This window comes from Chiloscyllium punctatum, chromosome 11 (genome assembly GCF_047496795.1).
Source record: "Chiloscyllium punctatum isolate Juve2018m chromosome 11, sChiPun1.3, whole genome shotgun sequence".
Lineage (NCBI taxonomy): Eukaryota > Metazoa > Chordata > Chondrichthyes > Orectolobiformes > Hemiscylliidae > Chiloscyllium > Chiloscyllium punctatum.
In genome coordinates this window covers 50,934,732-50,951,027 of record NC_092749.1, presented here as the reverse complement: position 1 = coordinate 50,951,027, position 16,296 = coordinate 50,934,732, and the positions used below count along the sequence as shown (strand labels likewise).

At 38.7% G+C, this 16,296-nt stretch overlaps 1 protein-coding gene across 1 annotated transcript in view; it reads left to right on the top strand.

Moving 5' to 3' along the window:
* The window catches only part of kctd3 (potassium channel tetramerization domain containing 3), a 74,213-nt gene that overhangs the window by 25,895 nt on the left and 32,022 nt on the right, over positions 1 to 16,296 (top strand). The window contains exons 4-8 of the mRNA XM_072580781.1: positions 2,164 to 2,237; positions 5,745 to 5,803; positions 8,313 to 8,393; positions 12,211 to 12,360; positions 13,558 to 13,648. Coding sequence (XP_072436882.1) covers positions 2,164 to 2,237; positions 5,745 to 5,803; positions 8,313 to 8,393; positions 12,211 to 12,360; positions 13,558 to 13,648 — 455 coding nt within the window. The remainder of the gene's footprint in view (positions 1 to 2,163; positions 2,238 to 5,744; positions 5,804 to 8,312; positions 8,394 to 12,210; positions 12,361 to 13,557; positions 13,649 to 16,296) is intronic.

The following is a 16,296-nucleotide window of genomic DNA, read 5'->3' as shown; positions in this document are numbered from 1 at the left end:
CCTCCAAACTCTTTAATTCCCTTGTTGATCAAGTATCTGTTCAGTCACCTATAAGTAGAAACATAAATAGAAGTTCTTTAGAGTTCCTACTTCACTGCAGTTTTTCTGTGCTGCAGTCATAGAGAAATTGACTGACTTCTTTGATGTAGCTTTGAATGCCAAGAGATTAATTTAAAGCAATTGTATATCAGAATTTCAAGTTGTGCTCTTTCTGCTGCTATAAACAAACTAAAATCAACACGAACTAAACATTAGTTATTTGGCAACAAATACTCTAAGCTGCAAAGCAGCTGTTCCTTAATTAGTTTCTGAATATGAATAGTAATCCCGCACTTATACAATACACAGCACTAGCAGTAGTCTTGTAGTCTTTAAAGGAACCAGTGGTTTTGCTGAGCCACAGGATCCAGAGTCTGTTGAAAATTACTTCTGTCAATCTGGTGAGCGTTCTTTATCCCTGTTGACGACAACAGCAACTGCTTTCTTGTTTGCTTGGATATGCATCTCTATGAATCTGTAAGTATGCAGAGAAAAGCCCAACTGCTTCTGTCTCCATGTTCAAGTTTTAAATCTGGCACTTGGGCTTCAAGTGAACTTAACCTGGGCTAGTCCAATGGGACTAAAGTCACATCAGCTTACCACCAACCTGAACTATTAGGAGGTTGCATGCTTCATTGTAGATTGAATTAAGAGACAGTTGAGAACATAATTATCTTACAAAACATCACATTTGTAGCGTTTGAAGCGACTCAATTGAGGCTGACATAACTTGTAAAACTTTGTGAAATTTAAAGCATAAAGTACCTAAATTGCAAATGAGTTTTGTTTGCACTGTTGTTAGTTCAGAACATATCACAATAGAAGCATGTCTAAGTTCTGCTATTGCATTGATTTCCAAGCTTTCAAGAAGGTTTTACAAGTTTAATTGCTTCTTTTTGGTTGAAAGGACACCACTAAAACATATTTAAAAAGTTTTTGAATTTTATTTCAAATTAAAACTGACTAAACTGCCCCAATATCATTTTCTAAATTAATTTTCCTTTAGTTAAAGATTAGGAACACTGAAATAACTGATTAAAAATGCTTTTTTTTGTGTGATGATCACCTTTTAGTTGCAATGAAACTGCAGCAAGTTGCCACTTCAAACTTTTTGACATGTATAGAACAATTTATTTTCAAAAACATTTACGGGTAAGATATTCAGATGGTGGGTCAGAAGTCCCATCTTCAAGAGCTGCTGGCCTTCCTGATGTACAGCACTGTAGTTTCAGCAGCTTTAACTGCAACAGGGTATGGGCCTGGGACCACAGGTAAACACTAAGTTTAAGTCCTAGACCTAAGAAAATAGTAAGTTCTGGATGGGGAGGCAAGGTGTGTGTGGCTGTTCTTGATGGAGAGGCTGAGGAAAGGTAGATCAATAATAATTGAGGGGGTACTCAATGTGGAAAGGGAACTGTTGAGGTAGGCATTTTCCGCTGCTTGCGCAAATTTGAGCAGTGTGACCTGCTGAGTTTCCCACCACCCAACCTATGAACTCCTCCCTTCACCCTCAAGTTGAAGTCACCAGGCACCCCACATCTGTAAAATTGTGGACAGGACAGGGGTGAGAGATCAGGCAGTTTTGTCAGGGAGTTATATTGGCAGCACCACCTGTAAACTTGCTGGTTTGTCTGGGGGGAGGAAGTGGGGAGCTGTAAGATTCTGCCCTACGTTTTCAACACAGCCTGATTGTGGTGAGCCATGGCAGAGTCTGCATTTGGGGCTATCCAAAGAAATGGGTTTGTCTGGAAACCAGAAAAAAGGAAAAGCTTCTCTAAACCGGAAATCTTTGCTGCATGTTGTGCCTGGATTGCTGATTGTGCTCAAAGTGGAAGCACGTATGTCTTTGCTTCTTCAATGGCTAATGATGAAGCAAGTGTTGGAGTCACTTATCTGTCAAACAGGAGTGACTTTTTTTGTAAGTTTGATTCTTGTTGCTGTTTATCTTCGAGGGAACCACTATATCTTCCAGAGCTTTTAAGCTAAAGAAACGCCTTGCTTTTATGATGACAATATGATAGTATGTGCAGTACATTTGCTAGCATGAGCAATCAGTGTCACATGAAATGTTTAAAATACATGCCTTTCATTGTTACTGAAATATGTATGTCTTCCATCCTATAGATATTTATTGATAGAGATCCTACAGCATTTGCACCAATTCTGAACTTTCTTCGAACAAAAGAATTAGATTTAAGGTAAGAGAAAGTTTTCCTTATCTCAAAAGTAATAATGCAAATGCTGCCATAGTTCAGCAGGTCCTGATAGAAGGATAAATTTAATTCTCCTCAAAATACAATTCAAGGGTTTATCTTGAAGTGAGTCCCAGTCAGATATCTGCACACTTGAGAAAAGTTTGGTATTCTTCAATACTTGTAGCAAAATGCCTCATAGCAAAATGAGAACACAATTGTGATTTCAGTACACAGAGATCAAAGATGATTTTCCCCATGGTCTTTGCATTAGATGTTCAGAATGTCTAAAAACAAATCTAGAGTCTTAATTTCAAAGCAGAATTTGAGGCTGTGTAAGTGTAGACCTTTAAACCATAAAGAGAATGGCAATCTTAGTGGCAAGGAAGAGATCTGCAATCAACTTATGGCCTAACCAAGTCTCCCAAACCTGTATACTGCTATTTTATTCTCTCTCCTTTTTCAGAGATAAATGTCATTGTATTGGGAATTCTATAAGTTGATTATTAGGAACAGTTGCAACTGTCTAGTCAACAAGTTTGAAGTTGCACAGATCAAATGTATTTTTAAAAAAATTTCATTTGTGTGCAAAATTTACTTTTTTGTTTCCCACTTATTCCATGGGCACGTTCTTGCCTTGAATTAATATTTATTTGTTCACAGTCCATCGCATTAATCAGAAGATAATTGCACTGCATGGTACAAGATTGAAATATAAGTTACATGTTGTATTGTTACTTCTTTAAACCTCTGTGGAGTGAATGGGTTTAAGTACGTAGCTATGGGTAAGCTTCATTTTGAGACATAAACTGCAGCCTTTAAAGATACCAAATAACAAAAGTGTATATTTGTCATAATTCTTACAGTTACTGTCCAGGCTCTCATTTGACTGCATAGAAATTTCCATCTATCCTGATCACATTTGCTTTTCTGCCAGTAAAAATCTATCTTAAAATATTCCATCAACCTGCCTGCACCAACACTTGAGGCAGAGGGTTCCGATGTTACTCAACCCTCAGAAAAAAATTCTTATCTCTGTCCCACAGGGTGCCACCTAATTTTTAAACAGTGCTCCCCAGTTCTGGGCTCACCCACAACCTTACCACATGAACCTCTCTAAAATCATTAAGGATTTTATAATCTTCAACCACTTTACTCCTCACTCCTGTAAACTCCAGTAGAAACAAGCCCAGTCTGTCAAATTGTTCTTCATATGACAACTTGTTTATTCCAGGTGTCCTTCCATAAATAGGCCTAAACGGTATGCAATCTTGGAGATGAAGTCTCACCAGTACACTGTACAACTAAAGCATAACATATTTCTTTTATAAGGTAAAAACAAGGTAAAAACAATGACTGCAGATGCTGAAAATCAAATACTGGATTAGTGGTGCTGGAAGAGCACAGCAGTTCAGGCAGCATCCAACGAGCAGCGAAATCAACGTTTCGGGCAAAAGCCCTTCATCAGGAATAAAGGCAGTGAGCCTGAAGCATGGAGAGATAAGCTAGAGGAGGGTGGGGGTGGGGAGAGAGTAGCATAGAGTACAATGGGTGAGTGTGGGAGGAGATGAAGGTGATAGGTCAAGGAGGAGAGGGTGGAGTGAATAGGTGGAAAAGAAGATAGGCAGGTCGGACAAGTCAAGGAGACAGTAACTGAGCTACAAGTTTGAAACTAGGATGAGGTGGGGGAAGGGGAAATGAGGAAACTGTTGAAGTCCACATTGATGCCCTGGGGTTGAAGTGTTCCGAGGCGGAAGATGAGGCGTTCTTCCTCCAGGCGTCGGGTGGTGAGGGAGCGGCGGTGAAGGAGGCCCAGGACCTCCATGTCCTCGGCAGAGTGGGAGGGGGAGTTGAAATGTTGGGCCACGGGGCGGTTTGGTTGATTGGTGCGGGTGTCTCGGAGATATTCCCTAAAGCGCTCTGCCAGGAGGCGCCCAGTCTCCCCAATGTAGAGGAGACCACATCGGGAGCAACGGATACAATAAATGATATTGGTGGATGTGCAGGTGAAACATTGATGGATGTGGAAGGCTCCTTTAGGGCCTTGGATAGAGATGAGGGAGGAGGTGTGGGCACAGGTTTTACAGTTCCTGCGGTGGCAGGGGAAAGTGCCAGAATGGGAGGGTGGGCCTCTCCTAATAAGAGAGAATTATCTAATTACTAGCTGTACCTGTGCAACAACTTCCATGACTGAATCCCTCGCGCTGACTCCTGTGAGATACCAGTTGTCACATTCTGCCAACCAGAAAAAAGATCCATTTCTATTAGCTGACAGATTTTCTATCCATGCTAACACAGCATGTTGTTTCCTTCTCTACATATTCCAACTTTATGCAACAACTTAGCTCTAACAACCTTGTCAAATGCTTCTAGATATCCAATTACAGTACATCTGCAGGCTCCCCTTTACCCATAGTGAATTCTGCATTTCATTGCCTGATTTACAGCTGCTACTGACTGGTATATGTTTGTATCCTCTAACGTGATCATGGAAGCAAGATGTTTCTTTATCTGCCATTTCTTCATTGTCTAGTATAAATTCCCAAACTCCCCAATCTTTCTTTACAGCACTAACACTCACTTTGCTCAGTTCATTTTTACATATCTGTAGAAACTGTTAACTGTATTTACCTTTTTAATTGACAACTACTTGCGCTCTAATTTTTTTTTCTCCTGGTTAGTATTGTAGTTAGTTTTTGCCATTCTTTGTGTTGTTCAAACAGCTGATCTGCTATTCAGCTTTGAACAGTTATGTGCCTTTATCACAAGCACCAGTGTTTGTTTTTGTATTTCACCCTACATTGTGATTATTGTTGGAAAGCCTGTGGACCACCCCAACTTAGTCATTACGTCATAAAAGCAGTTAATTCTAATCGATTCTTAAACATATTCTGTTGTTCTTCTTTCTTTGAACATGTCATGCTGAGTCCAGAACTGTGTATGCCTCTTAAACATTACATCAAGATGCTGTCTGCCTGTTCTAGTAGTACCAGTAGATATCAAAGATCGATTGAAAGAATAGTCAAGTTTTCCCAAATTTTTGGCTAACATTAATCCTTCAGTCAATGTCACCAAAAATAATGAGCAATAGACACATCTCATTTCGGGCTGATGAGATTTTACTTTATACACATGAAATGCTACATTTGTATTCATTATGACTAAAAGGTGCACATAATATCTTTGCCAATCTTGAAAAGTCTTCTGGAGGCACCATAAAAGAACATAGAAGCCGGAATAGGCTATATAACTCCTTATGCTTACTGTCTTTTAATAAAATCATGGCACATCCTCAGCATTCACTCATTTTAGTTTTTCTCCCCACCAATAGAGAAATTCTGAGATCCCCTTCAACTCTAAGTATCTATTAAAATTACCCTTGTATGTACTTAATGATTGAACATCCACAGCTATCAGAAATAGTGAATTCCTAATTTGATGCATTTCATTTTTTGACTTTTTTTTGAAATGTTGATTAAAAATAATTGCTTGTATGTTTTCCTTATCTTGCAGGGGAGTAAACATCAATGTTCTGAGACATGAGGCAGAATTTTATGGGATTACTCCTTTAGGTAGGATGTAGGATTATCTTTTAAATGAAACTGAACAGTCTATTTTCTCTCTATTGATCTAACCCTTCGCTTTGAACCATGAATATTACCTGAAGTACTTTTTAATAGGAAAGCAGAATGTTAATTTAGGCCTATGTCTCAATAGCATATACAATCTGTTTACTTTTTGATGCCTATCACAGGGCTGTAGTTGCATTCATCAATTTTTACGGGCCCTTCCACGGTGGCACGGTGGCACAGTGGTTAGCACTGCTGCCTCACAGCGCCAGAGATCTGGGTTCATTTCCTGCCTCAGGTGACTGACTGTGTGGAGTTTGCAAGTTCTCCCCGTATCTGCGTGGGTTTCCTCCGGGTGCTCTGGTTTCCTCCCACAGTCCAAAGATGTGCAGGTCAGGTGAATTGGCCGTGCTAAATTGCCCGTAGTGCTAGGTAAGGGGTAAATGTAGGGGTATGGGTGGGTTGCACTTCGGCGGGTCGGTGTGGACTTGTTGGGCCGAAGGGCCTGTTTCCACACTGTAATGTAATGTAATCTAATCTAATCCTTCCAGTGCGTCAACTTGCAATTTGGAGCTTGGTTAATTTACAGCAATTTTATTCAATTTGTTGTAAATTCATTTCCATTGTTTTATCTGGGTCTGGTCCAATGAAATAAAGGAACGTAAAAGTCAGTAATTAATAAACAACATGCATCCCTTTTGAAATGGCCCAACAAGCCACTTCGATCGAGGACCACTCTTTCTTTCGTTGATTCAGTCTTTCTTCGTTTACTCATTCTTCACTATTACATCTGACTTAACTGAAGGACTCTTCTTCGTCGCTAAATCCCTGTATGTCTTGATTTTCTGTTTTGTGCCAAACATTTCATTTTACCTTCACCTGTTGTCAACTTACTTTAAAACCCCAAGATTATTCAAACTTGCATACTTAAATGTTCCTCCAGTTTTTGGAGAGGCTTTACAAGAAAAGCTTGTCAACTGATGAGTCTAATCCCTTGCTTGCTTTCACCTTTTCAATCTCTTAAATGCTTCTGTGTTTATTCTAAAGTCCAGTGTGATGTTTTACATCTTTTCTGTGTTAGCAATCAACTCCTCAATCTCATTTTTCTTTCCCATGACCTCAAATCTCGACAATTTTGGAACTTGTTTTTCTGTGTCCCTTTTTCCTGCAACCTAAGATAATGTCATCTAATCAGTTTCCTGATTTTGTTCAGCTTCCCTCTTTCAATTCTGTTGAAAACCTGTATTATATAGTTCTGAAGTTCCTTGAGTTAGTGTCCTAGGCCAAACCATCTTTTACTTCATCAATGATCTTCAGTCTATTCATTTGGTCAGAAGTGGGGGATGCTTGTTGATTGTGAAATGTTCAGCACCACTTTTAACTTTCCTGATAATGCTTCATTTGGACATGAATTAATTCGCAAGTGCCAGGCAATGATCACCTCAACAAAAGAGAATCTAAATGTTGCCTTTTGACATTCAAGGGTAACTCTCATCCGGACTCCGAAGAACCATCATTGTCCATCATCCACTGTGCACATGTCAGGAGTATGCTGGAATCTTCCCCTCTTGCCTGCATGAGTATATTTCCATTAGCACTCGAGAGGCTGCACACGTTGCAGGACAAAGCAGCAGCTTGATTGGCATTGTATCCACGTGCATTCACTCTCTTTACCTCTGATGCTCAGTAGCAGCAGTGCATATAATTTACAAGATGCACATAGAAATTCAGTAACACCACCGTCTGCATGTTCTCTTCCAAGCCACTTACCACCCTGATTGAGAAACATATTGCTGTTTCTTGATTGTTGCTGAGCCACAATCCTGAAACTCCATTGCAATTTATCCACAGCAAACAAATGCAGCAGTTCAAAAAATACGGTTCACTGACACCATCTCATGAGCAGCCATGGATGGACAATATTTGCTAGTCCAGCCAGTGACGCCTGCATTCTTTGATCCATTATGACCTTGATCCAGAACTTAATTTCTTAATTTTAAATGTTATAATTTTCTATTACATAAAACATCATTTCCAAATTTCTATAACTTTGCTACCAACACTTACAAATAGACTATCCTAGTATGGATCAAAATGGTATGGCACAAGTCATCCATAGAATTGAGTCCATTCATAAAGGTTCCCTTGAAGAGAATATATTCCTGTTCAAATGTGCATTTTTTTCCTTAAATGTTTTAATCCCCTTGAGCTTTTTGGTTTTAGTATTGAATTTTTTTTTTAAAAAGGGCTTGAGAATTTACTATAAACCAAGATTTAAATTTTGCTTGGATTAAACTTTTAGATAAAACTTTTTTTCCCTTTCTTGGAATGTTTTTTAAAATGTGTAGTTGAAGCATTGTTTTATTTTTGAGCCATACTCATTGGTAAGTGACAATGTAGTTGCTTGTTTTAAATGAAAAATAAATCGATTTGTTAAGTGTTTTACATAAATTATTTGAAAAGGTAATTAGATGAAATCAAATGCTTTATACAAAATTATTTATGTACTTAGTTCGTCGTCTGTTGCTGTGTGAAGAACTTGAGAGATCATCTTGTGGCAGTGTCCTCTTCCACGGCTATCTGCCGCCTCCAGGTACTTTTTTTTTATTTTAAGCTGGAACTGAGTTTTTTTCAAGAGTGTGACCATGGCTCTGCTAATACTATTTATTCTCTTTTGTACCACATCAACTTTTGCCATCTATCATTAATAAGTAATCTACCATCACTTCATAAATATACAGGCTACTAATGTTCATTATATTTTCATGTTTATTTATGCTTCATTTTGTTCTCTCGGGAAGAGCGAAAGATGATAGTGCTATCATTGTCCTTATTTTAAATCTTTATTTTGTCCCTTAACACATGTCTTGCCACTGCTACCAAAAGAAAATGTGTCAGTCAGACTGAAAGAGCACCTGAAGTGTGTTTCAACTCCACTACTTTGCGTTAGTGTTTGATGTTTGACCACAAAGGCTTCATTATGCAGGTTTAAAAAATCAACAAAGCTAAATTTTAGGACTATATTTTAATTTGGGAAAACCTCAATGTCTAAATTCTCATCCTTTATAAATCCTGTGCTGGCCTTATCCCGTACTATTTCGAGTCTTCTCCAAGCCTTTCAAACTTCTGAAATCTCTGCACTCCTCCAGTGTTGGCACCTAGTTTTATCGTTGATTGAAACACCTCAGCCACTGCTGTCTACAAATTCAACCACCTCTGCCTCTCAACTTCTTTCTCCTTTTTAAAGTGCTTCTTAATAACTACCTATTTGACCAATTTGTTCTGATTTGTTCCTCCTCTCACTTGGTGTCAAATTTTGATTTGGGAATAATCTTTGTAATGTTAAAGCAACTATAGAAACACAAACTGCTATTGAAGCACAAAGGCATTTCCTGCAATCATTAGTTTGAGATTAGAATCCAATCAAGTTGAAGTTTGGAAGGAATAATTTGTACCCAGATTTCACACATGATTTGAACTTTACTCATTCAATTCAGAAAGTAAAAACTACCAGTTAACGTTAACGGGCAGATTATGGCAAGATAAAGAACATGACCAGAAGTATTGCTCCTAGTTGCATCTATTGTTCGCTAATAAGGTTTCAGGATTTTTGATGGGTTGTCTATCAGCTGCTGTTTTATCTTTGGTGATTTAAAATGTAATGTTTTGATTCAGTTGAGAATTAAGATGATTGGCCCCAAACAATCAATGACATTGAAGAATCCTTTGTCTGCCTCTATGCATGACAAAATCAATGATAAAACTTGCATCATGTTTAAGTAATGGTTGTACCTGTAGATGGCAATGTGATAGAGGACTTCAATGTTAACATTATGCAAGATTCACAGCTAAGAAATCCATACACGGTTACATAGTCTGACCACTAAGTGTCACTGTGGAGTAATTTAAATTCTTAAGAATATTATTTTAACCAGTATTGCTTTCTATCTTCCTTGCCCATGCAGTCTCCATCTTTCTATAGTTGCAGTTCGACATGTTTTATGTGGACAGCCATGGACATGGGAGTACATCATATAAAATGTTGACTGGGCTTTCAAGGAGCTGTATAGTTTTTAATGTGCTACATGTGATTAGGGAGGTATGTTTGCCTGTCCCACTGACCACCCCACTTATCATTTTATATTAGAACATTTGTACCTTCTGGCACCAACTCCAGCAGGTTAACAATGATGACCAGAGTTAAGAGATCAAGTGATGTGTCATTTTAGTGAAGCTGTGCATCTTTTATTGTCATGCACTGAAAACATGCAGGGCACTTTTTTGAAGAAGGGGCACTGGATCTGAAATGTTACCTCTGATTTCTCTTCTTCAGTGAGATTTTTTGGCAATTTCTATTTTATTTTTGAAAATATTCAACCTCTGGGACATGATTAGGTGTAGACTAGGACTCTGTCGGAAGCTAGGGAATTGATTGCTGGGCTCCGTATTGAGATAGTTATATCATTGATAGCCTCAGGTGAGGTGCTGGATGACTGGATGTTGGCTAATGTGGTGCCACTATTTAAAGGTGGTAAGGAAAAGCCAGGGATGTATATATGAGCCTGACATCAAGTTGTTGGAGAGAATCTTGAGGGACAGGATTTACATGTATTTGGAAAGGAAAGGACTGATTAGGAATAGTTTACAACATGACTTTGTGTGTGAAATGAGTGTGTCTCATAATTGAACTTTTTGAAGAAGTAACGAAGAAGCTTTCTGAGGGCAGAGCGGTGGATGTGATCTATGTGGATATCAGTAAGGCATTTGACGAGGTTCTTCATGGTAGACTGGTTAGCATGGTTAGATCACGTAGAATCCAAGGAGAACTAGCCATTTGGATACAGAACTGACTCAGAGGTAGAAGACGGAGGGTGGTGGTGGAGGGTTGCTTTTCAGACTGGAGGCCTGTGACCAGTGGAGTGCCACAAGGATCAATGCTGGGTCCACTACTTTTCCTCCTTTCTATAAATGATTTGGATGTGAACATAGGAGGTATGGTTAGTACGTTTGCAGATGACACCAAACTTGGAGGTGTAGTGGACAGTGAAGAAGGTTACCTCCAATTACAACAGGATCTTGATCAGATGGGCTAATGGGCTGAGGAGTGGCAGATGGAGTTTAATTTAGATAAATGTGAGATGCTGCATTTTGGAAAGGCAAATCAGGGCAGGACTTTTACACTTAATGGGAAGGTCGTGGAGGAGTGTTGCTGAACAGAGTGCAGGTTCATAGTTCCTTGAAAGTAGAGTTACAGGTAGACAGGATAGTGAAAAAGGTGTTTGAATTCTTCCCTTTATTGATTAGAGCATAGGAGTTGGGAAGTCATGTTGTGGCTGTGCAGGCTATTGGTTACGCCACTTATGGACTATTGCGTGCAATTCTGGTCTCCATGCTATAGGAAAGATGTTGTAGAACTTGAAAAGATCTACAAGGATGCTATCAGAGTTGTAGGGTTTGAGCTATAGCGAGAGGCTGAATAGACTAGGGCTAACTCTCCTGGAGTGTTGGAGTCTGAGTTGCAACATTATAATGGTTTATAAAATGATGCAGAGAGTGGATAGCGTAAATAGAAAGGTTTTTTTCCCAGGGGTGGGGGAATCCAAAACTAGAGGACATAGGTTGAAGATGAGGGGAAAGAATTAAAAGGATCCTAAAGAGCATTTTCACATAGAGGATGGTGCATGTCTGGAATGAGTTGCCTGGGGAAGTGGTGGATGTTGGTACAATTGCAATATTTTAAAAGGCATTTGGATGGGTGGTTCGAGCGATATGGACTAAATGCTGGGAGTACACTAAGTTAGAATATCTGAATTGGACCGAAGGGTCTGTTTCCATGCTGTACGTCACACTTTTTAGTTCTGAAAATGTCCACTCCCCCCTCCATTCATGAGTATTCTCAGTCTCTGAACCTCAGTGTTCAACTCCAGACATTCTAAAACCCCCTTCCTGACTGCAACAGTGCTTAGCCCCCCTCTTTCAACCTGACGTTATTGGCCACTCTTGTATCTCAAATGTTGACAGTCTTCCTTTCTTTGCACCCCAAACACTAAAGAAGCATGCCGACTGCCATTGCTATCCCAAATGGGGAAGTCTTTGCGTTTTAAGGCGAGGAAAACACCTAGAGCACAATGAGTGGGATAAGGGGTGGTGGTCATGTGGAAGGTAGATAATGACATCTTGGTGTCTCTAGTGTATGTATGTATCCTGAATGTTGTGTAGTCTCCTTCCTGCCATTCCTTTCTTGGGCCAGTAAATATAGCCTGCTCACTCACTCATTCGTGCTAGCTTTATTTTTTGGGTGGGTAGCTTTATTATGTAAGTCAATAAGCTTCTTACAAGCCTGAAAAACCCTTGATCTGTTTAATTGTATGTGACGGATAGCTAAAGAATGATGTGTTTAAATCTCCTAGCTATTCCCAGTAGAAAAGGAAGTATTGGAGTTCCCGGACCCTCACAGGAGAGTAAAGCTGGACAGAGCACAGCAGAAGGTACAAGTCGCTCAAATACAGCTCCTTCTGTGTCGGCTGGAGTCATCTCAACCGAAGGGTCTGCCAGATTAGGTGAGAGCATTGTTTACTTTTTCTTCTAAAACACACGTGCAAATGCTCATTCGTTAATAGCCTGGCTAAATGCTTATGATTGCACCACTCAGTCATTTGCTTTTCAATCATATGTTTCCTTTCTTTGATTTGGACATTATTTGATCAGAAGTTGCTTTCAATAAATTATTAAATGCTCATAATATAGCTCACATTATTAACCATGTTGTTCCTTAAATCATACTTAACATTTTTCTTTACAAAGAGGGTAATTTCAAGAATACGTTTGAAAATAAAATCACAGTGCGTCATCGCAGTGCCAGTACAGCAAAACTTGCTTGCAGTGAATGGGTGACTGGAAGGCTGCTGTCCATGATACTGTGGGATGCATTGCCAGTGATGAGGCTTTCTGTTGCTGACGTGCTGCACTGAAAAAACTTTTGCATAGCACCAAGTTATAGAAATTTATTGATATAATTATCATTATGCATGATTGTTGTAGATGGAATTGGGATGTCATGAAGTCTTGGTCATATAAGATGACTATATGACTATACTATTAAGAATTGATTAACATGCACTCATGAGGCTCATCTCTGCAGAGCTACCAGATTACAAAATCTGACCTGTCGATCAATCAGTGATGCATAAGGGTATCAAGGCCTTTTCATGTTTGGAGGACTCTCTTTTGTACTTAACAGGCTTTGAAATTGTCTGTACCCATGAGAGAAGTTGGAAAATATCCAGGTGATTTTCATTCTCTGGGCGAGCATAACATTTAATCAGTAACAGTCTCTGGATTCGTGAGCATTGTTCTTGTTTTGAACACAATCAAGGAGTAAAATTTTAACACTGCTGAAGTGGCATCAGATGAAAAGTATGGTTGGGAATATGAATTTTACATAGTGTTCTTCAGAGTATATCACATTAGTTCTGATTCACAAGGTGATTAATTCTGGATTGAAGAACACAATGTTTTGATTGTGAAGGCCTGCTTTGTCTTACTGCCAACTATCCGTTTTCCCCTATGGACTAAATGGTTGAAAATTGTTGCTAAAGTTTCCTTATAGATGAATGCACATTACAGTCAGTGATTTCATTGCAAGTAGTTTTTACTCATTGTGGTATTGTAATGATGCTTATACATTTCACAAAATCAAACCACATTTTGAAGGAAATTAATTTTGTAATTTTGTCTTTTGCATATTTTGTTGCCAGGCACAGTGGTGGACCCCCGGAAAGTTCTTATAGTAGCTGGTCATCACAACTGGATTGTTGTAGCTTATGCACACTTCGTGGTTTGTTACAGGTACCAGAGACTCATTGCAATTCATTACATTATCCCGTAAATAGGGGTCAAAAGTCAACTTGCTAAAATACAACAGAACTTTGGTGTTTACAGGACAGCCCAGTAAAGTGCCACCTTGAGAGTTTCAAGTGTAAATGTAAGTAGAAAACGCAGTTGACTTCCCTGATGAGAACTCTGATGTCTGAATCTCTGCATATCTTTTAAAAGTGCTACTAAATACCTCAGCGTATAATATGAGGCAGAATGTTGAGGTTTTGAGCAGGTCCACTAACAAGCTGCCGGCTATTTTGGTTTATAATTGTTCTTGTTGATCTTCTCATGGAGTATTTTGTGCTGTTTACTATGTTAAAGGCATTACGTAATTGCAGGTTGTATATAGATGTACAAATGCAAAGAAAAACTTGAAAGGTTAGGTTATTTCTGTTAACATTCTATTATAGAGATATAATAGAATTTAAAATCATAAAAGGGGCAGGATAGATGGACAGTCTCCATTAGTTAACCCTGGAATGAACAGCTGAATGCACAACAACCCTTTGAAAAATATTAAAACTGAGGACAAAACAAAATTCTTCAGTCACCGTTGAGGTTAAATTCATATCCAGAATTAATAATAGGTACTGAACTTATGTCAGCTTTCAAGATTAGATTGAATAGGTATATAAAGAAAGGAGATTGAACGGATGGGAGAGCAAGACTACCATAATTAGTAAACCCACAGGAGATGTATTGATTTTATTAAAAAGTTGCTTGAAGTAGATTGATCATCATGTGGAAAATGGGGCAACTTAATATCTCATCAGGACCTTTGCAACCACTAAGTTTCCTGTCATTTTATCTTTTTTTATATTGTTGATGGCTAATTTCTAATGATTTATCTGGGAGCTTGCATACCATTCCATCATTAATGTAAATGAGTGATCCAAGAGTTTTGTATAAAAGTATTTAAAGTGCAAATGGAATTTTGCCCTTCTAATTTCTTGAATATTCTCATTGTCACTATTTTCAAATAGAGACTTTGTAAAGATGTCACCTCAACAACAAAAAAAATGTAGCTTATCCCTTCTGTACAAGACATCTTATCATACTGAGCCTCACTGTTCTTCCAACCTTTGTATTATTGTGATTCAGCCTAGGAAACCAGCTTCTGGCAATGTCAGCAGATGTCACCACCAGCTCATTTTTGTTCTCAACTCATGGTAACATTCCATTTTGACATATACTCCACTTGTACAGTTTTCAGTCCTTTTCTACATGAATCCAATCCTCATTCCTTTTATAGCTGCCTTAAGACACTATCCATTCATGTTTCAACAAATAATCAGCATCTCTGCTGAGGCCATTTCTACGTTTCAGCATCTCAATAGTCTCAAACTCAACTCTACCTGGCACTTGTTTTCTGTCGTACACCTCTGTGGTTTCAGTTATGTCCACAGTCTTTATTTCTTCCAAAATACACCAATTAAACCTTACACCATGGCCAGTTATTTTGACTGATCTATTAACACACATGTAGAATCTACTAACATTGGGAAAACACTGGAAACCCAATCATATGATAAAAAGATTTCATTTGGTTGATTGTGTTTACATGATTACCCAGTGTGCTGCAGTGCCGTATGTGTTATAACTGTTAACAAAACAACTGCAGGACACAATCCAGAAATAAAGAAATATGGATGTTAGAAATATAAAGTAAATATAAACTGAAAGCACTGGGGATACGCAGCAGGTCAGGCAGCATCTATGGAGAAAATATAGAATAGTATTTCAGGTTGATGACCTTTCATTGATTTGGAAAGTTAACTTTTTTTTCAGTTTCTGACATGTTGAGTATTCCCAACCATTAAGTTTTTTTAGTTCAAGAAGCAGTCTATGCTCATAGAATCATAAAATTCCCACAATGTGGAAGCAGGCCATTTGGCTCATCAAAATCCACATCAACACTCCAAAGGGCATTCCACCCAGCTTCAGTCCCCTACCGTATCCCTGCAACATTTATCAAGGCTAATCTACCTAGCTTGCACGTCCCAAAACACTCTGGACAATTTTGCATGGCCAATCTGCTTAGCATGCACAACTGTGATCTGTGGGAGGAATTTGGAGTAGACCCACGCAGACATGGGCAGAATGTGCAAACTCCACATAGACCGTTGTCCGAGGGTGAATTGAACCCGGGTCACAGGTGCTGTGAGGTATCGGTGCTAGTCACTGAGCCACTTTGCCATCCCTGACAGTCTGCCTTTGGCAAGTCTCATGTTCAAATGTTTCCTTAGTCTTTTGATATTTAAAAAAGTTTACTTCTGTTTTAATTCCTGCCAGTTTAAATTTTAAGTGGTGTTTTTTTCTGTCTCAGGATAAAAAGGATGAAAGCCTACGATCGAAGAGACAGAAAGGCAGTAGTCACATGTGGCTCATACAATTCTAAAATAAATAGCCATTTTTTTTAAGACCAGAGGTTGCATAAATGAAACAAATCTCATGCAGCACCTGGGGAAAAATGAAACCAAGCATTGATAATAGCATCAAAATAATATTGTAGGTAACCAAACAAGCTGTAAATTACACTTGTACAGTGATTTTTAAATCTACTGTCTATATATTTTTTGACCGTTTGCTGGTAACTCTATCATGTGCAAAGTGATGAA